General features: G+C 45.4%; 1 protein-coding gene across 16 annotated transcripts in view; it reads right to left on the bottom strand.

Annotated features, from left to right (window-relative positions):
• Tenm4 (teneurin transmembrane protein 4) overlaps window positions 1-24,424 on the bottom strand; it is a 766,582-nt gene that overhangs the window by 483,782 nt on the left and 258,376 nt on the right. For all 16 annotated transcript variants that reach the window (XM_042280283.2, XM_076547381.1, XM_076547377.1 and 13 more), the window contains one exon: window positions 21,344-21,442. In XM_042280283.2, the coding sequence (XP_042136217.1) occupies window positions 21,344-21,353 (10 nt within the window). In that variant the 5' untranslated portion in view covers window positions 21,354-21,442. The remainder of the gene's footprint in view (window positions 1-21,343; window positions 21,443-24,424) is intronic.

The raw sequence follows: 24,424 nt of genomic DNA, 5'->3' as shown, positions 1-24,424 counted from the left end.
TGGGTCAGAGCCTTTATTTCTAGCTTTCAAAGGCCCCCCTGCTCTGATTCACCTGAGTCCATCCTGGTAATATTCCTTCTCCAAACCCAATCTTTTCCCTACTCCAAACCTCTCATAGTGCCTGGAAGTGTTATGTTCTGGCCCTTAATGAAGAAAAGATGGCTCAGAAAGGTTAAGCAACTGCCCTGTACTCACACAGCTATTCATCAACCAAGCTTGGATTATATGATTGGTCCAGCTTTCCTCTAAATTCATGAGTGGAAGTTCTGGTCCTAGTAACTCAGACATGACTTTATTTGGAAAAGAATTAAAGAGGTAACTGGGTTGAAATGAGGTCAGATGTGTGCCTTTAATCCATGGTGACTGGTGTCCTAAAAAGAAGAGGCTGAGGCACAGACACCACACAGTGGGGGACAATCGTGAGGATACCACAAGAGGGTGACCCTCTGCAAAGCAAGGGGAAGGGCTGGGAAGAATCCAGACTCGCCAACACCGTGATCACAGACTTTGCCTCCCACGACACTCAGAAAACAAATTTCAGTTCCTCCGCTCTGCTCCGAGGTATAACAGAAGTTCTAGCTAACAAATATTAAAGCTTAGAAATAGAAACGAGACTCTTACCAGTGTACAAGACCACAAAGTGATCCCGCAGCTTCTGTTTTATTTTGTAATGACCTTGTAAGGTAGAGAGAACATTTCCCCCCCGTAAGAGTAGAGAGCTGGTAACACGCATGGGAAATGCTGAACCAAGTACCTGACAAGAGCAGATGCCAAAAGGCTGCTGCCATCACCCTCATGCTTTGTGACTTGCTGTGGAGTCTAAGCAGGTGAAAAGACACATGGAGATAGGTTTCAGGTTCCTTGAAGGGACAGCTGCCCAGGGAGAAGGAGCCACCTCGAAAGGAGTGAGGTATCATTTCAGGTCACCAGGATGACAGGAAGAATGGACACTGGGGACCATGTGGTAAAGCAACGGTTTTTGCTGTCATTCTCAGAGCAGTAGCAGCTATACATGGGAATAACTTAAGAATGTTCTATCTTGTGTTTGGAACATGTTAGAAATTAACTATCTAGTGGTTCATCTCTGTGCTACTGAAGCAGAAACTCAGAGGGTGCAGCTTTGCTCACCCCCTTGGGGATACAAGCACACCATGAAATTTGGGAAGAGGATGTCTGGACAAGACTGGGTGGGCAGAATATCAAGTACAAGGTGACTCTTAAAGCCCTTCAGAACCAGAGACTTGGAGACTTGGGAGAACACAGTCATCTGTCCTCTCCTTGGCTTTCAGAAGCTACACACTCATGAGTGTCAAGTGTTGGGGTTGGTGAGCCTCCTGTGGTATCAGCTGACCACATCCCACTGACCTCCCATCTGTGAAGCTGAGAGGAAGACTCTTAAGACTCACATTACAGTTAGTGTCCTGCAGAATACGCCACAATTTTAATATCAGAGCTGCAAAGGGCCTCAGAGATAGGCCACCAAAGCCAACTAGAGACGAGGTTCATCCAAGGTCACATATCAGTGATGTAGGCCAGGCCTTCTAGGCTTGCTCCTCATCACTGTGGGGCTCAGCTGGCACAGGGATGGCTTTCAACTTTAAGCTGATCATTCTTGACAGAATGTTTCAAAGTCAAGGTGGGGGCAGGAGAGGACAAAACTGTTGCTTCAGGCACAGTCACAGCCTTTGAACTTTCTGCTTGTCACTAACCGTTCCTGTCCTCGTTGGGAGATTGTTTGGCCTCAGAAATACTTCTACCTGGGGCACTACAAGGGACTCATGTTCTGGTTGCCTTAACATCCAGAGTCATGAGGAGAGACACTTGATTATCTGTCCTGGCTGAGAATATACTCAGTGGATGGGAATGTTTGTATCTTGAATGGGCTTTTTGACCTAATTGAAAAAGGCCAAGCAACAGAGGCTTTGGGAAGGAGCTTTGGTTCTACCCAGTCCAGTAGAACTCACTGAAACAGCACAGAGAATACAACCAGGATTATGGTGGTTAAGAAATTTAGACTTGGGTACCTGCAAACTCATGTGCACATATGTCGAGGTCATTGTTTAACATTGGGTGTCATCATCAATTGCTCTCCACTGCAGTTTTTGAGACAGAGTCTCTCACTGAACCTGGAGCTTGGTGATTAGGCTGGACAGCAAGCTCTGTGGATCTGCCTGTCTCCCCAATGCTGGAGTTACAGATGCAAACCACTGTGTTCGGCTTTTGTATGTGGCTGATGGGGATCTAAACCTGGATATTCATGCTTGTGCAGAACAGGCTTTATCCACTGGGCCATCTTCAGCCCATAGGTATGCCTTGATAACAACAGTGTTGAGGCTGCTGATCTAGGAATCACAGTTTGAGAATCATAGGAAATATCAACCTGCTGTGCCTTTCTCATGAGAGTCTAGGGATGGCTCCTCTGCAGGACTGCAGCCAGTCTGTCTCTGCCATTTGCCTGCAATGTTGAACTTCAGACCATCCCATATTATCTCTGAGTCTTAAGCTTCCTATTTGTAAATTACAGAACTTGGGGGTCAAAGAGAAATGATTGGGCAAAAGAGTTCTGAAAATTGTTAAGACTATCCAAGTGTAAGAGGCAACAAACATTGATTGGACAATCCTTGTGAATCAGAAGTCCTGTTGGATGATGGGAATACTGACCTGGATAAAAAGAATCTGTTCTTGGGAACTTTGGGTGGATAGGGAAGACAGGTGAGTGCTGAATGGCACAGTCGGTGTAGTAGCCAAGAATCACAGCTGCCTGTGATGGATAAAGGGCAGAGCAAGTGGCTTAAGACCAGCTGACATCCCCAGTGCAGAGAGATGCCACTGTAGGATCTTAAGGGGAAATGAACTGGGTCATGAATTACCAGGAGGAACAGGCCTGGAGGCTATGAACAGGAAGCTGCTGCAGAGAAGCAGGAGTGAGATCACGGAACTCTGAACTGATTTGAGATTTGCGGGATAGAATTAACAGGAGAGGTGAATGGCTAGATTGGAGAAAAGGTGAAGGCAACATCAAGAGGTGTACACGTTCCTGCACCACTAAGGAACTCAACTAAGATGAGGAGAAGACAATGTGGACTAGGGAAGTGACTTAGAAGTAGAGATTATGCTGAGTCTGTTTTGGGGAATATTGAGCCTGATATGTTCACCTCTTAGCAATCTCCTGCATGCACAGATCATGGTGCTGTCCTGAGGACCCTCCGCTGCCACATCACTTAGGCTTTCCCCACTGTGAAGGACTCATCCGTCTCCATTCTCCTGCCCTTGGCACCAACCTCACTTGTATGCCCTGGTATTGTGAACTGTATTGCTCTCTACCTCTCTGTTTCTCTATCTGTCTGTTTCTCTCTCTCTCTCTCTCTCTCTCTCTCTCTCTCTCTCTCTCTCTCTCTCTCACACACACACACACACACACACACACACACAGCTATATCCTTCCCAGCTATAGAATCACCTTCTAAATGAACAACAGTGGCAATCAGAAAGCAATCCTCGCCCGCCAGATAGTGGTGGCGCACGCCTTTAATCCCAGTATTTGGGAGGCAGAGCCAGGCAGATCTCTGTGAGTTTGAGGCCAGCCTGGTCTGGAGCATAAGATCCAGGACAGGCATCAAAACTACATAGAGAAATCCTGTCTCAAAAAACAAAACAAGCCGGGCGGTGGTGGCGCACGCCTTTAATCCCAGCACTCGGGAGGCAGAGCCAGGCGGATCTCTGTGAGTTCGAGGCCAGCCTGGGCTACCAAGTGAGCTCCAGGAAAGGCGCAAAGCTACACAGAGAAACCCTGTCTTGAAAAACCAAAAAAAAAAAAAAAAAAAAAAAAAAAAAAAAAAAAAAAAAAAAAAAAAAAACAAAACAAAACAAAAAGAAAGAAAGAGAGAGAGAGAGAGAGAGAGAGAGAGAGAAGGAAGGAAGGAAAGCAATCCTCTTTTCTTCCCTAATACAATGGCTGGGTGTACAGATAATAGTTGTGGTTGTTGCCACAACAACACAAGGGATGTCATGAAAAATGGACCTTCTGCCAAAAAAAAAAAAAAAAAAAAGGAAGGGAAAGCCTATTGAAATAAACCCAAGAGCTTCAGACACTATTTAAGGTGTCCAAAACAAGAGTCAACTTATGTTTCCTGACTCTCTGCTTTGCCCATGCCATGGAGAAGAGGGGACCATATTGGGATGAGACAGCCTCTAGTAATAGACCTTGTAGCCTATGGAGATCCAGATGATGGAGTGACTGCTCTGATTCCCACTGTGAATTGTGAGCATTATTGAGAGCTCTCCGGAATTGCCATTATCTCTCAACCCAGTGAGAGCAGGGTACTCCTGGAGGGCCTGGGTGACTTTACGAAAGTCATGGTCAGATAAAAATAAGCTGTCATGTTATTGGGTCCTGGGGAGAAGCACCTTCATCCCTTACTGTTTCCCAGATTGTTGTCCTATTTGAATCATTCTCACATCTGTCCTGCAGGATGAGCATTGTTAGGTTTATTTGATAGAGGGATAAAGTAGAGGGGAAAAGTTAGTTGTCATGGCCTGTAAATAAACAGGCAAAGCTGGAATTGTAACCCAGGTTACATGAATTAAAAGTCGATAACTAAGCTATAATCAGAAAGACAGATAATAGCAAGTATTGGTGAGGATGGAGGGAGACTGGAATTCATGTGCATTGCTGGTGGCAATGTAAAACTACTACAGTCACTTGAAACAATCTAAGAGTTCCTCTAACAGTTAACACCTAGATATATGTCTAAGAGAAACAAAACAGATAGCCATACAGAAACACACACACACAAACATCTACAGTAGTATAGTACAATTCTTCATAACAAAAGGGTGAAACTGCCTCATATATTCATTAGACAATCAACAATGAAATGCAGGTATCTATGTGATAGAATATTGGTCAGCAATAAAACATAAGAAATTACCAAAGAGAAAATCATGTGGATGAATCCTGAAACATATTAGATGAAAGAAGCCAGTCACAGGAGAATGAAAATGGAATGGTTTCATTTACTGGAAATGTTCAGTACAAGCAAATCCAGACTCTGGAAGCACAGCAATGGCCATTGATGGCTGTCAGATGGAGCGACATGAACAGAGGTGGAGTAGGGCTTATATTGGGAAAAATCTGGAATGACTGCTAATGGGTTCAAGGGTGATGATAGAAATATTCAGAATGGACTGTGGTGAAAGCTTCTGTGATTCTGTTAGTCTCTTAACACCACTGAACCACACACTTTATAGGAGTCAATTATACATCAGTTGTATCTTAATGAAACTAGTTTTAAAGCATTTATAGAGTATTAAAAGAGAAATAATGCAATAATAAAAAGAAATTAACCATGATCTTCCCAAGAGAATTTTTCTTTCATTCATTAAAATAAATTTTGGGCCCATGTTATATGTGAGGCACATAGCTAATATAAACACATATGTGGAATGACTCATACCAATTTGGGGGTGCTAGGTGGCCTTTAAGAAAAAGATAAATAAGACCAGAAGAAATCATGAGACATTTAATTGAGCTTACAATGTTTCCTTTTAAAACTATTCACAATACATTTTATTTTATTTTTCATTGAAAAAAATATACTTAGCTTAGTGGTGGTGGCACACACTTTAAATCCCAGCACTTGTGAGACAGAGGCAGGCAGATCTCTGTGAATTCAAGGTCAGCCTCGTCTACAGAGTAAGTTCCAGGATAGCAGGGTACACAGAGAAGCCATATATATATATTTGATGGTTAATTTTGATTGTCAACATAATGGGATTTAGAATTACCATGGAAACACAGCTGTGGGCATGTTTGTAGACAGGATTAGCTGAGGAGGGAAGATCCATCCTGAATGTAGGGGCACCATTCCATGGGTCGGGGTTGTGGACTGAAGAAAAGGAATAGTGAGGTGAGCAGCAGCGTCAATGTTCCTAACTCTGCTTCTTGAGTGTAGATGCACTATGGCCATTGCCTCAAACTCCTGCCATCTTTGTCATAACAGACTGCACTCTTGAACTGGGAGCCAAAAGAAGTTGGCTCACACAAGCTCCTTCCTTGAGCTGCTCTAGTCAGGTATTACATCACAGCAGGTGGAAAATAACTAACACAGAGATAGTTGCAAATTCACACATGGTTGTGGGAGCAATTTGTAGAGTCCTTTGCTCATGTTCCCAAGTTTTTTTCAATGACAAGATCATTTGAAGGTACAAAATGCTAACACAACTGGTGGACAATCTACCAGCTTTATTTACATTCTCAGTGGGATTGTGCTCCTCTGGACCTGTGTTAATTTCTATATAATTTTGTTACCTCTAAAGGGTTTGTGCATCCCTCAGTACAGTCAAGACAAAGGCATTTCCAAAACCACAGAAATTGTCTTCATCATACATATACAACACATACAACACACACACACACACACACACACACACTTTTTCTAGAGGGGAGTTGCATGTGCTACTGCACATACATGGAGGTCAGAGAACAATTTTCAGGAGCTGGCACTCTCCTTCCATCATATGTCTTTACCTGCTGAGCCACGTTTTTGCTTCCCCTGTTTCTCCTTTTCTATCTCCAGCTCCCCACCCCATTGTTCCATTTATCTACTGTCAACCACTAACCCATTCTCTGTTTATAAAATTTTGGAACTCTCAAAATCAATGGACTCATACAGTATCTATGTTTATAAATTTAGCCTTTCTCATTCAGCATAATTCCCTGAGATTTATCCAAGCTGTTGGGTATATCAATAATTCATTCATTTTTTGGTGTTGAGAAAACTGAAGAGCCATGGGATGGATGGACCACACATATCCTCAGCATTTGCCCACTGAGGATGTTTGCAATTAGAGCAATTACTTGTTTTAAATCTCCTCTTGGGTAGTAGGTATGTAGACTTTCACTGCATTCTCTCTTTATCCAAAATAATGCTTAATTTAAATAGAGGAAGGAGAAAAGGGATGTCAAGCATCCTGGGCCAGCCTCCCACCTGAGCATCTGGTCTGGTATATAGGAAGTGGGGCCTGGGTACCAGATGGCTTAAGGTTCTAATGTTCACATGGGAGCACAGAAATGTCACAATAAAATCTCCCATGGTCCTCGAGGAAGACCCAGAATGGCAGCCAAGAGCTGCCTAAAAGCCTGGAATCCAGAATGCTGATTCAAAGGTGGGAATCTTCTTCTAATGAGGTCAGAAATGTTTGAGACTTTTGTTGCCTGTGAGTAGATAATGAGGCCCAAATACTATCTGTTTCTGCCAGGGCCAGAGGAGCCATGTGGAGGCCTCGTTTCCTGTGTACCTCCCACACTGCTCCCCTGTGGCTTTCTCCTTCTTTGCTTAAATCCTTGCAAATATCCATTATGACTCTCATAGCCCTGGGAAGAACAGAAGGAGAAAAGAGAGCCATGCCACAAACATCCTGTGTGGGCTTTCCTAAGGCTCAACACTTCCTTACCCACAAGAGCTTCCAGCTTAGACATCCACCTATGCCCCCTCTCTGCCCAGAGAATATTGACGCATGCTGGCATGGCCACATAAGTGTGATGACTTCTGCTATGGGACAGACAAGAGCAAGGCAGTCATCCTAAGATGTCAGGGCAGTCATCCTAAGATGTCAGGGCAGCCTGCATAGTAGGAGCTCGCCTTCCAGGGCTCCAGAAAGATTGAGCAGGGTATAGAGAGCTCACAGTATCCAAAGATCAAAGCCCACTCCTGATCTCTCAGGCAAGACATGGTACCAGAAAAGGCAAATAGCACACATTTCTCCTGACCTGGGCAGTAGATTTGAGGCTCCCTAGTGCCTACCTGCTGTTCTGAGTTCACGAAGCCACTCAGGACCAGACCTTGACCTACATGTTTTCTCTTATCTGAGACGTCATTGTGCAACAGAAGAATGAACATGGCCTTTGCAGTCAAGTTCTGGGCTCAGTCTCTAGCTCTGCTAATTGTCACCTGAACAAACTTTCTTAGAAAGCCCATCCCCCCCTACCCCACCTTGCCCCTGGGTCAGATTCCAAAATAGCTCCAGCCCATGCAGCTCCATCCATCTGCAGTACCCAGAGTGCCACCTCCACATACCCAAGATGCCGCAGCTCCCACCTGCCAGTGGCCCATTGTGAAGGTCAAGGAGAGAGCACACAGCAAACAGCGGCCACTTGCACTGTGCTTTGAAGAGCAGGAGATTGTTTTCCCATTTCTAAGTTAGCTTGTTTCCTGTGTGTCTAGACTCCCTATCTTTCCTGTGCCCGTGCTTCCTTTGCAGACATCGAGGAGGGTGAGAGAGCAGGGTTTGAGTGGGTGTGGGTGCAGACTGGGGCTGAAGAGGCAGACAGAGCTGCAGCACATCCTCCAGGTCAGGCAGGATCTGCTGGGCCTTTGTCCTGACGTGTTCTGTTCAGAGATTAAGAACCGCGTAACTGCTGTTCCTTGCTACAGGAGACAGGTGTGTGGAGAAAAACCTGGTGTCAGACAGAAGCCCTTCTACCTGGCTTTGTGGAACACGGTGACACTCCTTTACTCTCCGGTACATGGGCCTGCATGCTGTCTTCTGTGGCAAAGGTGACTTGCCTGTTACCCCTGATATACATAAGCCCAGACAGGAGTCAGGGTTGGCAGCTGAGCTGGGATGACTCTGACAGGGCTGGAAGAGGGAGACAGCCCTGCTCACTGCCAGACAGGAAGTCTTTTCTGTCCTTTCTCTTCTTGGACTAGGCATGGGCTTCAGAATGGAATAAGCCTTTAGCCCTGCTCTGGGGAAGGCTCTGTGACACTCAAAGGGACATTAAGTCCAGGGGTAAAAGATAAGCCGGGTGAACTGCCTACGCTGGCTTTGCCGTCTGTTCACCTAGGGCAATGCCTAATTTCATATGAGCTTTGGTTTACCTGCCTGTAAAATGGGTATTGTCAAGATGGAGTCAGAAGCTTCTTGTAAAATGGGGTTTCTAGGGAGAGACACAGCCTGAAAAGCCACTGTTTTATTACATAGTGTGGAGTAACTCCGAGCACAGCATAGTTTGATCTCAACAGGGGTTATGATGATGATGATGGTGGTGGTGGTGGTGGGAGATGGACAGTTGAGTTGCTTTGAGAGTCAAGAGAAGTGAGGCATCAAAAGACCAAGTTATCAAAATAATGACAATGTGGGTTCTAAGCAATGGGGGGAGATAGCTGACTCTTCAACAGATGCAAAATGGGGGTGCAGCTTGTGCAAGCCACTCTTCAGGAATTCTTACAGGCCTTCACTGGGGCAGGAAGGATGCAGACAGGTAAGCAGGATTATAGGGCACAGAGGAGGTTAACCTAACCTTCCTTCTTCAGCTCTCCCTGCAGCTGCCCCCAGCATTGCCCACTGGGGGCTGCTGTCCTCTAACTGTACCCCACCTGCCTGGGCTTGAGTCAGCAGGTTGCTCCCTACATGGTGTTACAGAGACCAAGAGATGAGGCCTTCAAATGAACTGAAAACCCAAGAGAAAAAAAAAAACCCTAGCAGACCTTGAATCCATTTAAACTCCTTGAATATCCCAGATCACTCCATGCCCCATCCCAGGTGACTCCAAGGGCTCTGGACAATGTATATCTTCATGGGGACAGAGGAAAGATCTCTCCTATGGTTCTTCTCTCCAATCCCCAGAACAGACTAGTGGGAAAGAGCTCCCCCGGCAAGCATCCCTACTGTTGGGCCTTCTGAACAACAGTGATAGACTCAACAGAGGTAGGAGCAAACACACTGGCATCTCTAGCTGCCCGCTACATGTCAGGGAACTTGCAGATATTATGTTATGCAATCCTCACAACAACTTGGTGAGGAAAGACATTACCCCAGTTTGCAGATGAGGAAACAGAGGTGCAGTGTGTTTAATTTGTCCTGGTTATATATGCTTTCAACAGGACTGGCAGCTTTTGATTTTAAGTGTGGGTGGCACCAATGCTGCTGATCATTCAGTTACACCAGCCATGCTCACCCTATCCGTTTGACATGACTCTGCCTGCTCTACCAGGGAGCCTTTATAAACTTGTTTTTCTAGACTGCTCCCTGTTTCCTGTCCATTTGTTTTTTTTAGCACCACAGTAGCGCATGCCTGTTTACATACTGTTGTTGCCCTTGAGGGAACACAAACCATCATACTAATTAATATTTTCCCACCCCCAGTTCCCAAGTAACAGTTTGACCCCCTTAGAGATAGTACTGTCCCTGCTGAAAATACATAAATTAACATGGTGGTTCTCAAAGGTGGGGTGGGAACCACAGCCTGAAACATATGACGGGAATGCAGAAAGACCATTTCACTGAGTAGTGTTTTCTTTTGAAGGACCAGCTATCTTCGGTCTGTTCATTTCCAGCTCTTGTCATCATCCTTTGTGCTTCTGGTTCATACACCTCACCCTCAGGGAAGCTCTCGTGGGTACCTCTCCCTGAAGCTGCTTCGGTTCCCTTTCCACGCAGCAATGCTAAATGATATGGTTGCAGTCCATGTAAGTGTCTTGGTCTGTAAGGAGAAGGACCATAACCTACCCATTGGCACATTCTATAACTTTGTGTGGGCACAGCACACAGTAGGTGCTTTGAAAATGTTTGCAGAATGAATGAGCCCAAGTGATAAATGATCTTGCCTACTCTGCCTGCCACTGCTTTGCAGGGCTTGGTGCTTATTCTAGGACCAGTCTGGGCTGGCTGGCTCACAGGAATAGAGAGCAGAGGGTGGCATTTGTTGGGTATTTTTTGCAAACAAGTTTCTGTTTGTCAACATCTGTGGGTGGTCAAGGTCCCTTTGAGGCTGAGACAAGCACAAGCCAAGCCCTCAGAAGAATGATAACAATAATTTCTATAGTGTGGAAACGTCTCTATTCTCTTGACTTAGAAGAAAAACTACACCAAGTAGAAATTGTATAATGACCAGGGAAGCCTTAACTGATGATGTCACCCAATTATAGCAGTAGAGGCTAGCAATGACCACTTTAGACTTCTACTTCCAGAAATATAGCTTTCTACTCACTCCCAAGGAATTCTCCTGATGCTTAATATATTCATTTACCTTTAAATGTATAGTTAAGCTGGCAGGATGCAGAAGGAAACCCTCAAGACCACAATAACACAATAGAACATGAGGTTACCACAGAGGTTACACAGCATGGGATGTGTCCTTAGGGTATCTGATCATCCTTGGTGGTATTGGGGCTTTGAGTTACAAATCAGATTCCCCAAAAGAGGGAAGACAGGCTGGAATCCTCAGATATAGCTAGGGTTCCAAACTTTGGTGTGCCCATGAATTGGAAAAACCCAGAACCCGACACCTTCACACTACAGGACACAGCAAGGAAAGGTGGCCTGGTCAGAGGCAAAGGAAAGAGAAAAAAAGACACTGAGAATTTCCAAGCACAAATGGCCCTTACAGGTATTGCCTTGTGGGTAGAAAAATGCTCACCCCGCCCCCTAAAAAAGCCCAAGGTCCAAACTATTTATTTAATTTGAAGTAACCCGGAGGTGGCTTCCTCTAGAGCAAATGTAAACCCTTTCTGCCACAGTGAATTTTCACATCAGGCCTCAAAGAGGTTCCAAAGTTTCAAAATCGTGAACTCACACAATCAAAGAGTACGTAAGGAGCCACCCTCAGAAGAGGCAGAAGAAGATGGCGAAATGACCAGCCCTACACATGGGAAGTCCCAAGGCAACCAGGCACTAAAACAGCAGGTGCAGTGTGTGCATACACACAAGGACTGTGAACGTTTCCACTGAGATCACACTGTCAGAAAAGCAAAGCCGGGGTGTTAGCATGGGCCTTAGTGAATCAAAAACAACAGGCTTTTAATCCCAGCACTCAGGAAGCAGAGGCAGGCAGATCTCTGTAAGTTCAAGGCCAGCCTGGTCTACATGTTCAAAGACAACCAGGGCTATATAGAGACTTTGTCTCAAAAAAAAAAAAAAAAAAACAAAAAAGGAAAAGAAAAAAAAAGCTGTGTATATGGCATACATCTCTGAGTCTCAGTTTCCTCATCTGCAAATGGAAAGAGGCTCCATGTCAAGTCTGATTCTTTAGGTTAGCATTCTGTCACCCTGGAAAGCATCTCCTCTGTTTTTTTTTTTTTCTTTTGTGTGTGTGTGTGTGTGTGTGTGTGTGTGTGTGTGTGTGTGCCACCGCATGGCTGTGGCACAAAAATCATACATGATTTTTAGTCCTTGTGATCTTCCAGCAAAGTATGAACTAATGATATCCATTTTGTATATTAGGAAACAAAGCATAGACAGCTGGTAACTTGCCTGGAGTCCAGAACTGGTAGTCCAGGATTGGCCTCCATCATTGTAATCTGAGAGCCTTCTCTCTACCACTCAGTCCATGGCCTCCTACTAGGCTTGATTCTCAACATCTGGTATTCTCGGAGGGCCACTCACTGGCTGGAACAGGTTACTAGTAGCACCCAGAATAACCACTCCAGGGGAGAGTGAACTACAAAGTTAATTATCAATCACCCGGATTTCTGAGTACAGTCTACAGGCAACGCCTGTGCTCATTTGCTGATTTGGATAAGAGCCCCCTCTGACAAAGAAGCAAACAGTGACAGATTGCTGAGGCTCATCTTCTAAACAGCCACTCTCGGAAAATGACCCATTCTGAAAGCACTTCTCCCCACCCTGCTTTTCCTCATGTGCCAAATGGGGGTGATGAGTATGTAATATCATAGGCTCTTATCAGGGTTAAGTGGGTTAATACAAGTTGGGTGGAGAGGGAGCACTCTACAGATGGTAGTTTTAGCTATAGTTGTTGGTGTTGCTTACCCACACACATTGGGAAGAGGTGGGGCTGTGTGGTGGATGACCTTGAGCCAATTCCAGCTTCCCCCACTTCCCAGCTATATGACTAAGTCACTGACCCTCTCTGAGGTTCCATGGCCCCATCTGTGAATCTGAAATAACAATGCTTACCTCTCCTGGTAGTTGTGAGGGTTAAATGGACTGTGAAATGCTCGGTGCAGTGGCTGACATCTTAGAGGCCCTCAACAAATGCCTCTTCTCACCCCTGGAGCATTTCTGCACACGTGGATTTTCCACTATGGTTACAACCCAAAGAAGCAGAGGATGCTGAGCCTTTGGTTGACTTGTTCTTTTCCACCAGGGGAACTTTCAGGAAAGCAATGGGAGTTGGAAGATATCTAAACATATTCCTTTCATGGTACATAAGTCAAGGCAATGCAGCCATTGAGGTCCAAAGCCTTGGGAATGAGTGGTTAGACTCCTGCCTTGGCTGCCTTGACAAATTGGGCAGAGAAGCACATGGTTGAAGGTGCAGTTAGCAACAGGAAGCAAGCCTTGTGATTTGGGGGTTGAATCTACCAAGGATAATGACACCAATCTTCCATTTGGAAATAAGTTAGCCATTCAGTTTGCCAGTTTGCAAGTGGAAAAATGGTTTTGTGATCACTTTGACCCCCCCCACACACACACCTACCTCTCCCACTGTGCACCACTCTGGGAAAGCAGGGTAGCTGAATAAGTTTGACATGAAGGATGATGTGAAAGGGTTCAGAACCTACAAAGCCACATCTACAGTACTGGCTGGACTCAAGGCTTCTAAAATTAACCCTGCCAGGCCTTAGGAATAGGCTGATTTCTACAAGGTTCTGACAATGTTTGCCTAGTCATTGCCTCTCAAAATGTGGGAGGCCAGGGCCAGAGGAAGTTCCATTTGGGCAAGCAGAACTGTGAGCTGCAGGCTCAGTCAGGGGTACTGTTTGGATTTCTACTCAGATTAACAATTCGCTCTTTCTAAGCCTAAACATGTGTTTTGTTGGTCCAATGATATCAATTAGAGGCTACCCACTGGAAGATGACGGAGGCATTGGAAGGCAGTGGGCACCCGAAGTCTCTGGGTGAAGTTTGGAGTTACAGACTCAATGCAGGAAATGCAGCCAGGGGAGATGGAAAGAACCTGAGAAGAAAGCCTGAAACCTATGTGAGGTTAGCATGACCACTGTTGAACTTCTGAGGACTCCACCTCAGAGTGATAGCCTGGCTCTCTATGCGACCAGACTCACCATTTCCTCCCAGTGTCATTGATAAAGGACAAAGCAAATAGCACTGACTTCACCATGTCACAGCTATGCCTTCCTGGGCAAGATTTTTCTCTGAGTCACAGCTTAAAAATAGGAAAAGTCCTATGTCATACACGCACAAATATATAAGCTTTGTACTAGAGATAAAACTTACACCGTGTCTACCACAGATGTGACACATAGCAAGAGTTCATTAAATGCACATTCACCCTTGATAGCTGACGTCATTGGCACTGGATGTGACAGTACATTCTTAGCTTCATAAGATTGATTTGTTTCATTTTTTTTTTGTATATGTACAAGAACTTGAGTGTCCAATTAAGGATTAGTTTTCCAAACCAACCTTATATCCCCAGTCCCTTTGATTTCCCTGGTTCCTATCACCAACCAGGATGGACATCACTGAGAGCGTCTGACCAGCTGAGTGTATCAGAGTCACTAGTACCTCTACTTGGTACTAACTTGGGGTTTCCATCTTAACTGTGATAGTATTCAATGAAAAGGAAGCATTGCAAAAGTGGAGATTGCCTGCTCTCTTTGGACATAGTATCTGCCATAGTAGACACCAAAATTTGGAAAAAGAGGCTTTTTTTTTTTTTTTTTTTTTTTTTTTTTTTAGTGTTTCTATCCATTTTTCCAAGAGTTAAAACTATGCTTGGAAAGGTATGATTATGGGGCCAGGGAGGCAGTATATATGTGTAGTCTATATGCTTATGGTGCTCATGTGTTAGGTAGTGTACATACCCATGAAATTCCTTTGAGATAAGGTTTCTCACTGAAGTTTGAGCTATGCTGTCAACCAGCAAGTCCCGACAATCCTCCTGTTTCTGCTCCCCACAGTGTTGTGGTTATAGGTGCATACATCCACATCTGACTTCCAGTAGGTGATGAATTCAGATCCCAGTGTATACACAGCACTTGCTTTGGTCCATTGAACCATCTCCCCAACCCTGGACTATGGTTTTGTTTGTTTTCTGTTGTTTCCAAAAAGTAATATGTAGCAATAAACACTCATGTCCAAACCAGTGGTGCTAAGATCAGATAAGTGAATAGGAAACACAGTCATGAGCATCATAGGCAGGCTGGATGGAGTTTCACATTTGAATCTCAGCTCTGATATTTACTGGGCAGTCTGTAGACTAGTAGACATTTACTAGGGGACATGGGAAGAGAGCCTCAATTCGCTCATCTGTACAATGGCATCTCCAAGGTAGCTGTTGTGCTAGGAGCCTGAGGAATGCTGGGCAGTGGGAAGTACCCAGCTACCTGTCTCTCTCCTGTCATTGGCCTTATCTTCTGGGTAATGGACATTGCTTTGTTTGCTAATGAACTAGAATTAGTTGGGAAGCTTTTCTTTGCCTGTGGTCTCCTGTATGTACACATATCAAAGAGATGCTCCTGCAAAAACTTTTAATGGCTCCTAGCTTCTAGATAACAATCACACAAGGTGGCAACTCCCCACCTGACACCCCAACCTTTCCACAAACAGGACTCAATTCCTTCTGGAACCCTGTCCTTAACCACTTTCCTGCCAAAATGTCCACTCTTGTGGCAGCTGCCAGGATGCTAGATGCTGAGTGGAGCTTAGCCAAGACTCGGGGATGATGAAGGATGGCATGAAGAGCTTCCCATTGCCTTTTGAAAGCTTGTGAAATGGGCCAGGATAGGAGGAGGTATTTGGTGACAAGCATAAAGACTGAGCCTCTGCAGCAGCCAGGATACACCCCAGAATTCCTGTCCCTTCTCCTCAAAAGACTCCCAGGCTAGTAGTCAGTGACCTTGCTTCTGTACAATTTTCTTTTCTTTTTCCTTTCCTTTCCTTTCCTTTCCTTTCCTTTCCTTTCCTTTCCTTTCCTTTCCTTTCCTTTCCTTTCCTTTCCTTTCCTTTCCTTTCCTTTCCTTTCCTTTCCGCTTCCTTTTCTTTTCTTTTCTTTTCTTTTCTTTTCTTTTCTTTTCTTTTCTTTTCTTTTCTTTTCTTTTCTTTTCTTTTCTTTTCTTTTCTTTTCTTTTCTTTTGAGACAGGGTTTCTCTGTGCAGCCCTGGCTGTCTCAGAACTCACTATGTAGACCAGACTGGCCTTGAACTCATCAGAGATCTACTTGCTTCTGCCTCCCAAGTGCTGGGATTAAAGGCGTGTGCCACCATACCTGGTCTCTCTGTAAGTTTTGAAAGTATGGATGCAGGAATCCCTGAGGGTCCTCAAGACCCCTTAGGCCATCTATGTGATCAAACTTTTCAAAAAACGTTCTCTTCTCATTTCCTTCCCACACCCTCATGGATGCAGATGAAGCCTCCAGGCTGGAGGCAGAGCAAGAACATCTTCCGCTGAGCCAACCACTAAAGAAATCTCCCCCACTGTAAAGTGGGGCTTTCCTATCCAGCTCTCCTTTTTACTTTTGTAAATATGTTATTGATGTTATTGATGCTGCTATTACAGCTTGATATTTTATCTTAAATAAGTTACACAGACCAATTTAACATTTTAATTATTAATTATTAAAATGACAAATAAATAGACACTATCTCATCATGTACAACCTGTGTAAACAACCTTCCCCCCCCCCCCCGGAGCTGTCAATAATATTGAAGAGGACAAGGTCCTGAAAACAGGAAGTTTGCTGCTCGATGAGGGGATGCGGCCAAACCTTTCTTTCGTACCCTCCAGGGTGGTTTCCCTACCTCCCTGTGAAAGCCTGTTGAGGCACACCAGCCTTCTCTCCCCACTGTAGCCTCTTTCCCAGGTCTGTGGAGGCATGAGACAGACAGAGGCTTTGGCATGAGAAAAGCTGGGCTGCATAAGCAACCCCATGCCTCTGATTTGCTATGGATATTAAATACCTTCTTATATGTGTATAGACCACTTCTGTATTTTCTTTGAATAAATATCTACTTCAAAATCTTGGCTCATTTAAAAAATATGTTATCATATTATCATTGAGTTATGTTCTTTATATATTGTAGATAGACATCCCTTATTAGATATATGGTTTGCAAACACCATCTCCTATTTTGGAGTTGCCTTGCGGCAGACAGTCCATTGAGGCACAAAACTTAAAATTTTGAAATCCATTTTATCTATTGTATTCCTCTTCGCCCTTTGTAGGTGCCAAACCATTACATAATGCATATTTACACCCAAGTTTTCTTCTAAGAGTTTATAGTTTTAATTTTTAGATGCAGGGTCGCAATTTCTTCTGAGGTCACGTTTGCATATGATGAGGGGTCTACTTCCAAGCTTTTATGTGTGGATAGCTATTGTGCCATTATCATTTGTAAAGACATAATCATCTCTGTGCTTCTGGAGCCTCACCTTTCATGAGCTTTAAGAGATCACCCACCCTTTAAGACTTTAAGGGAGTTTTCTGAGATACACAGGGAGAAACAGCCCATGGTGCTCCTGGTGTGAAGTTCTGAATGCCAATAGCTGAATGAATGAACAGTGGATCTGAAAAGATCCTAAAAACGGCCACCATTACTACTATTTGACTTGAGCTTTCCATTCCCGAAGCTCATTAGGTTCAAGGCCTTATTGACTTGTCACGTTGTCATCCTCAAGACCTACACATCCCTTTCTTGTCTCCTGCTTCCCTCCTTCCCTTCGTTCTTCCTAACTCTACCTTTATTTGAAGTAGTAAATGCTTTTGTCTTGCTTACTTGATTAATTAACTCTAAGCTATGAACCTACTTGAATTCTTTTTTTTTTTTTTTTGTTATTGGAGTGAAAAAGCTTGAATGAGTCAGCCCATCAATTAAAAGGTCTCTAATATAAAGATTGCCAAGTGACACCCCTAGGGACAGGAGGTTGATCTGGGTCACCCTTGCATGTGGTTGTCTAAGATGGGTCAGTGTGAAACTGATCCTCACTGTTTACATCCTTGGCTCCCCTTCCCTCTCAGAGAGATCCTTTGAAGTCCTGTCTCCCTCCTCCATGCTGTTTGCAACACCTCCAGATTTAGCTTAGCTCTGAATTCATTAGTGTTCCATTTGCCTTCTTTTCCTGATCTCTGAGGCAGGTGGTAGGCAGGAGGGGGCCTGGCTGATAACCAGGGCTTCCCAGTGCCTGACTGAAGGCAAAGAGGACCTGAAAAGGAGGCGGAGCCAAGGAGCCCTGGGCTGATAAAGTTCTGTTCCATCTGTTGAGTCCAGTGAACAGTAACCAGGTCCTTCCAGTGTAGCAGGCTCAAAGACCAGGATCTGTTGTTGCCTTTGAAAGTCCTGGAGCTCTGGGTGCTAGATGGGACAACGTGACTTCTGTGATGTGCCCTAGGGACTTTAGTCTCTTGGGCAAGCAGAGAGAACGGTGGAGGAGAGAAGAGTGGGCATATCCTGGTTTGGGGGTTCAGCGTTGTTCAAGTCCTGTTGGGACTAGCAGGGAAGTGAGCAACCGTGGAAACTGTTGATCAATGACTTCTCATTCATTCACTCACTCTGTATTTACTGTCTACTGTGCGTTAGGCATAATTCTAGGCACGAGGACATTGCAGGGACAAGAAGGAGATACCTGTTCTCCTGGAGATCAGATCCTAATGGGAGATGGTTAGAAATGAATAAACATATCTTGCAATAAAGAACACATCAGGTGGACATAAATATTCCAATGGAAGAGGGTTCTAGAAAGACCTAGGCTGGGAGGAATGGTCTTTCCCACAGTGTGTGGTAGGATAAGGAAGGCTATGCCCCCCCCCATATTCCTTGCTATTGGGGCCAGAGGACCCCCCTGGACCTCTGCAGCCATTGGGGCAGCTGACATACTTCCACTAAAGGCACCCCATCCTTCATGGGTCAGCTCACAAGGACAATGACTTTTACTTCTGTGTGCTCTGTTCCCTAGGCCAGAAGTATTTTTCTCAAAGGAAAGCCCATGGTAAGTGCTCCAAAGCAGGAACATTTCTATGGTTCAGTGAACCTGGATAAGGTGAGCGGCACGAGAAACTAGTGCTCAGAGTCCTGGATGGAAAGAAGACCCAGGGACTAGATATCAAGGCTGGTGTGTGATAGGAGAGCTTCTATTGTTTGTTTGTTTGTTTGTTTTTTGTCAGTGTAAGGTAGATGATCATAGGAAGGTTTGGCAGACACATGATATGATCTGAGAGGTGCTGTGACAGGTGCCCCTGTGCTAGACAGGTGAAGGGACAAAGGCTACCAAACCCAGTGAGCGGGTTACCATCAGAATACAGGACCAAGTGTGTCCGGGTCAATGTGCAGACAGAGGAGGTGATCAGAGGGATGAGAAAAGTACAGAAGAGATTTGTCAGTGCAAATACTGCACTCAGTGCAGAGATGGGGTGACGGCTGATGGAGCTGGAGAGACAAGGACTTGCTGATGTGTGTGACCCCACCCTGCCAGATTCAGATCTTTCAACCAGATATTTTTGCACAATGTCTTTCTTTCCTCCCTTAGTACAGATGAGCTCAACAAGCCTTGCACCAGGCCCAGCTCTGTGGGTGGCACCATAATAGGGATGAGTAATTCAGTCTCCCTCTGTCAGGGCTGAAGCCGGTGTCTCCAAAGTGCAGCACTCCATATTGGGCATATTGAGGAAGCAGGGACAGAAAGCCCTAGTTGGAGATTTCTAGGAAGACCAGAGACCGTATTTATAAGGTTTAGACAAAGTGGGGGAGATCCAGTTACAGTTCTATTGGAACCGATAGACATCATGGTCACTATTGTCATTATTGGTCAACCATGTCATTATTGCACATGAGCCTTAGATGGGGTTGAGGAACACGTATGCTCTCCTCTTACCTGGCTGAGCCATACTCAGTTTTCTTATCTTGGAAATGGGGCTATGAAAACTGACTTATGGGGTAATGTGAGCTAAGTGAGATGTGTAAGTCAAGCCTCTCTGCATGTGCTCTCATATTACTTGTCCCTACAGACAGAAGTTCCAACTTTCAGGGGCTCTTGGAGCACCATCTGCCCAAGGCAGAGCATTTGCTGTGCTGTGCAGTTATATATTCTCCAGCCACCTCTGGTTTTGTTATTTCCCAGACTATGGTAACTATTCCATATGTCTTTGTTGATTGGCAATATGAATGTTCCAAACAGAGGTTATGCAACACCCAAACCACAGTATTTTGTGTTTGGAAGACTGTGGATAGTACAGTGAATGCCTCTGAGTCTCCCAATTGTTGACCTGTGAGCCAAAATAATTGTCTAATCTAGTGAATGTGGTTAGGGCTTGTTCATTACCTCCTTCCCACAGACCCCAGGACCTTGGACATCAAGCAGAGACTGAAATACCCAGTAGGCTGGGCATGTCACTTCTGATCCAAAGTGCTTAACAGCCAATACTTTCCAGCTGTATGTACTGGAGCAGGGACCAAGGAGTCCATGTGTTCCAGGTAGTATGAGGGCTCTCTACCAGACGGCACTGGCCTTTATTATGAGTAAGAACTCAGTCTGTTTATCCACTGAGATTCTGGAGTTGATTCATTACTACTGCAATGTGGAGTCCAATAGAGCCCAAATGTCTCCTTATGGGACTGCTCAGAGGACAAGAATCTGAACTTGGTATGGGTGGATATACAGTACATCTCCAGTGAAGAGCTTACTCCCCTCTCCTCATTTCCAGCTCTGCAGCTTCCTTCATGGGGGTCTCTTTCCATGAACGAAGCTGCCCTACTGTGGGTTACACTCCTCCAGCTTGCTCCTTTCCACATACAGCCCAGCTTTATCATCACTGTGCTGCATTTCCTACCCATTATATGTTGCCACACTGTGTGGCAACATGAAGAAAGCCTTCTAGAGAACCTTCTTGGACCCCTTCTGACAGTCCCTCACTTACTGCTGTCTTCTCTTACTCAACCATGCCTCTGGCTTCACTACGAGCTCCAGGACTTGCACCCTGGTCTCCTGGATACGATAACAAACTCCAATCCATCATAGCTTTTGTTGCCCTGGACAGACGTAGCCTGTACCCATTGGCTGCCCGCACCATCATCACATTCCTGTTGGATGCCCAAGTCCACTTATGCTGTGCTGCTTGCAGTATGAAACATGAGGAGGATCCCAAGGACAGCAGCCCAGCAGTAGTTCCACCATCTCCTCACCAGGCAAACACACCAGGCACTACAGCTCCCAGCAGCCTTTGCCTCTTATTAAGACAGGCACTACAGCTCCCAGCAGCCTTTGCCTCCTGTCCTCTTATTAAGAAATTCGCTGCCACTGTCACTTGATCTCCTAAATTTCCTATACAGCCTGAAAAGCATATGCATTTCCAGATTCTAAAATGCATTTCTGACTAAGCCTCAGGCTCGCAGTTGATGACAGAAAATCAGAGATGACAGGGACTGACCTGGCTCCATGTCAGCACTTTGGGAAGAGTTGGTGTCCGCAGGCCCTGCAGCCCCCTCTCCAAGGCCATCGGATCCTGGAGGACAGGGCGGTGTGCTTTCTGTTGAGGAAGAGAAGAGAATGGATTAAGTGAGAGCGTGATTGGTCCCCAGTGCTTCCTCACAGTCCTCTCCCCAGCATCCTTTGCAAATGTACGTTGGTTGGGAACACGGCATTTGTTCCTGGTCCCATGGCCACGAAGCAAAGCAAGTGGCGTTCTAAACCCTGAAGACCTTGGATAAAGAGGTCATCTCCACAGCCTCTCCATGGCACTCAGGAGAGCCGTCTCCTGTGCTGCATTTCTCTTGCTGTGAGCAGTAACACTGTCTTCCAGTCATCACCTGCCGTGTGTTCTCCTGTAGACCCAGCCTCTGCAGGGTAGGGGCTATATAGCTGGTTTGTGCATCCCAGGTGCCAGTATAGGGCTTGTGGCACAAAAGCGACTGTCTGATGGACAGAGAGGATTGATCCTGTGTTGTGGTGGGGTGGAAGGCACACACACAGCATGGGGCTGAAGTCTTGCGGTGGTCCTGTCAGCGGCATGCCAGAACGAGTGAAGCAGCTTGGCTCTCTGAGCCTTGGCATCTGGTGTAGAAAGTGGACCTGCTTCGCTGGGATGTACAATACAGGGTCTCAGAGTCACTTGGGCAGGGGTTCTCTCCCATGGAAGAACTCTGCTCTGGCCCCCTTGCTATGGCAACCCCTGTCAAATGACTTTCCCTTTCTCAGCCTCAGTTTCTTCATTGGAAAAGAAAAACTCTGAACTGGGTGACATGTGAAGTTCTTTTTTGCCCTCGAATTAACAACTACAAATTTGATTAATCAGTATCACTAGTATCTTTGCACAGTAAATGTTTGTCAAATGAATGCAAGAAATTCTGCCCCATTTGAAAGAAAGGTAGGATGTGGCTACAAGGTTTTAAGTCACTTGCCTCTGGTGATTGCTACAAAAGGAACTGAAATTTGAACGAAGATCCTCAAAAACTGCAGGACCACGGACATAACAGACGCTTCCAAATGCCTTCTGCGTAAAGATCCCACAGGCGAAGACCTGAGTGTCAAGACACTTAATGTATCTGAGTTTTGTTCTCGAGCCATTATTTGAGAAGTTCCCTGAATACATATTTGCCAAATATACTTAGGAACCCTGCTAAGAAGACATTATTGTCTCTTATAAGGTGAGGAATCACTGGTAATTCCCATTAAAAACAAAGATCTTGTAAGTGTGAACATTTGCCAACTCTCTCTGTATCTCCGATGTTTCTTTACTGTAAGTTCTAATTATTCTGAGCGGAAAGCAGTTGGCAGGCAGGAGCATTTCCAAGGCCTCCCACCCCCTCCCCAGGGTCAAGCCCTACCGACCTCATGAGCGTCTGGAGAAAAACTAAAAAAGTTCTTGTAAATCAAAATAAAAGGCTGGGGAGATGGCTCAGTCCAAGACCTAAGTGTGGGTCCCTAGAATCTATATACAAAGCCAGCCCTGGCAGCAGGCATCTGTTAATGCTAGCGGTGGTGGGAAGGGAGGCAGAGTCAGGCAAATCCTGGAAGCTGGCCGGCTAACTCGCCTAGCCAACTGGCTGAGAAATTCCAGGTCAGTGAGAGAGATAGACCCTGACTCACACAAAAAAAAGTGGAAAGCAGTTGAGAAGCAACACCCAAGGCTGACCTCTGACCTTCACTCACTTGTCCATGTGTCCATGTGTAACCTGTGCACGAGAACATATGAGTGCATGTGTGCACGCGTGCATACACACACACACACACACACACACACACACACACACACACACACATGCTAAGTTAGGGTATGACTCTCATTCTATGCCTCTCAAATGGCTCTGGGATTTTGTCCTTGCTTTCTGTTGCTGTGACAACCGCCATGACTGAAAGCAGCTTGGGAAGGGAAGGATTTATTTCATCTTACAACTTACAGTCCAATACTGAGGGAAGCCAAGACATCAACTCAGGCCAGGAACCTGGAAGCAGGAACTGAAGCAGAAGCCATTGATGCTTGCTCAGCCTGCTTTCTGATTCAGCCCAGGGGTAGCACTTCTCATAGTGGACTAGGCACCCCTACATCAATCACTCATCAAGAAATGGCCCCACGGGCATGCTTGTAAGCTAATCTGATGGTGGTAGTTCTCAATGGAGGTTCCATCTTCCTAGATGACTCCAACATGTTAAGTTACAAAAACTAACCTGCAAAGACTTAATTCCTATTTACAAAGCCCTTATTCATGAGAATATCATTCCCTGGGGCTTCAAAGAGAGTAGGAACCCGCCTTATTCCACTCCACCCATGGGTGAGGTAAAGCACGCCCAAATGTCTGTGTCTGGACCTATCCCAAATGAACCGTGGCTTCTAGGATCTAGATTTGTTGGGTTTGTTGCCAACATCCTCTGGGGTCCTAGTCCCATCCACTGATCTGGGTGGATGATGCGTGACTGAACATTTGTCTGGGATTTAAGATTCCCCTTAGCCCACAAAGGCTGCAGGCCAAAGCTGTGCCCCTTGGCTCCCCACCTGGAGGAAGCTGCAAGAGCTGCCCTGCCTGTTCCCTTTCTGCCTTCATCATGGCTGAGGCCTCAGGGGAAACCACCTCTTTAGTCACTTCCTGTTCAGTCTTCAGCCCGGCATACCTTCCCTTTCACAAGCCTCCCGTAAACATCACAATGACTGTTCATAAAACCAAGATATTCATGGTGCTGTAGTTTGCTTTCTATTACTGTGATAAACATCATGACCGAAAGCAACTTGGGGAGGAATGGGTTTGTTTCAGTTTATAGTTCATTGTCTGTCATGAAGGAAGTCAGAACAGGAAGCCATGGCAGGAACCTAGAGGCAGGAACTGAGGCAGAGACTAAGGAGGAGTTCTACTTACTGGATTGCTCCTCACGGCCTGCTCATCTTGTTTCCATAAACAACCCAGGACCACCTTCCTAGTGGTGGAACTGCCTATGGTGATCTGCACCCTCCTACATCAATCAATAATAAAAACTGTAGCTGACAGACTTGCCTTGAGGCCAATCTTAGGGAGGCATT

This window comes from Peromyscus maniculatus, chromosome 1, assembly GCF_049852395.1.
Source record: "Peromyscus maniculatus bairdii isolate BWxNUB_F1_BW_parent chromosome 1, HU_Pman_BW_mat_3.1, whole genome shotgun sequence".
Lineage (NCBI taxonomy): Eukaryota > Metazoa > Chordata > Mammalia > Rodentia > Cricetidae > Peromyscus > Peromyscus maniculatus.
Note: the sequence above shows the minus strand (reverse complement) of the source record. Positions and strands in the feature narration are given on the sequence as shown.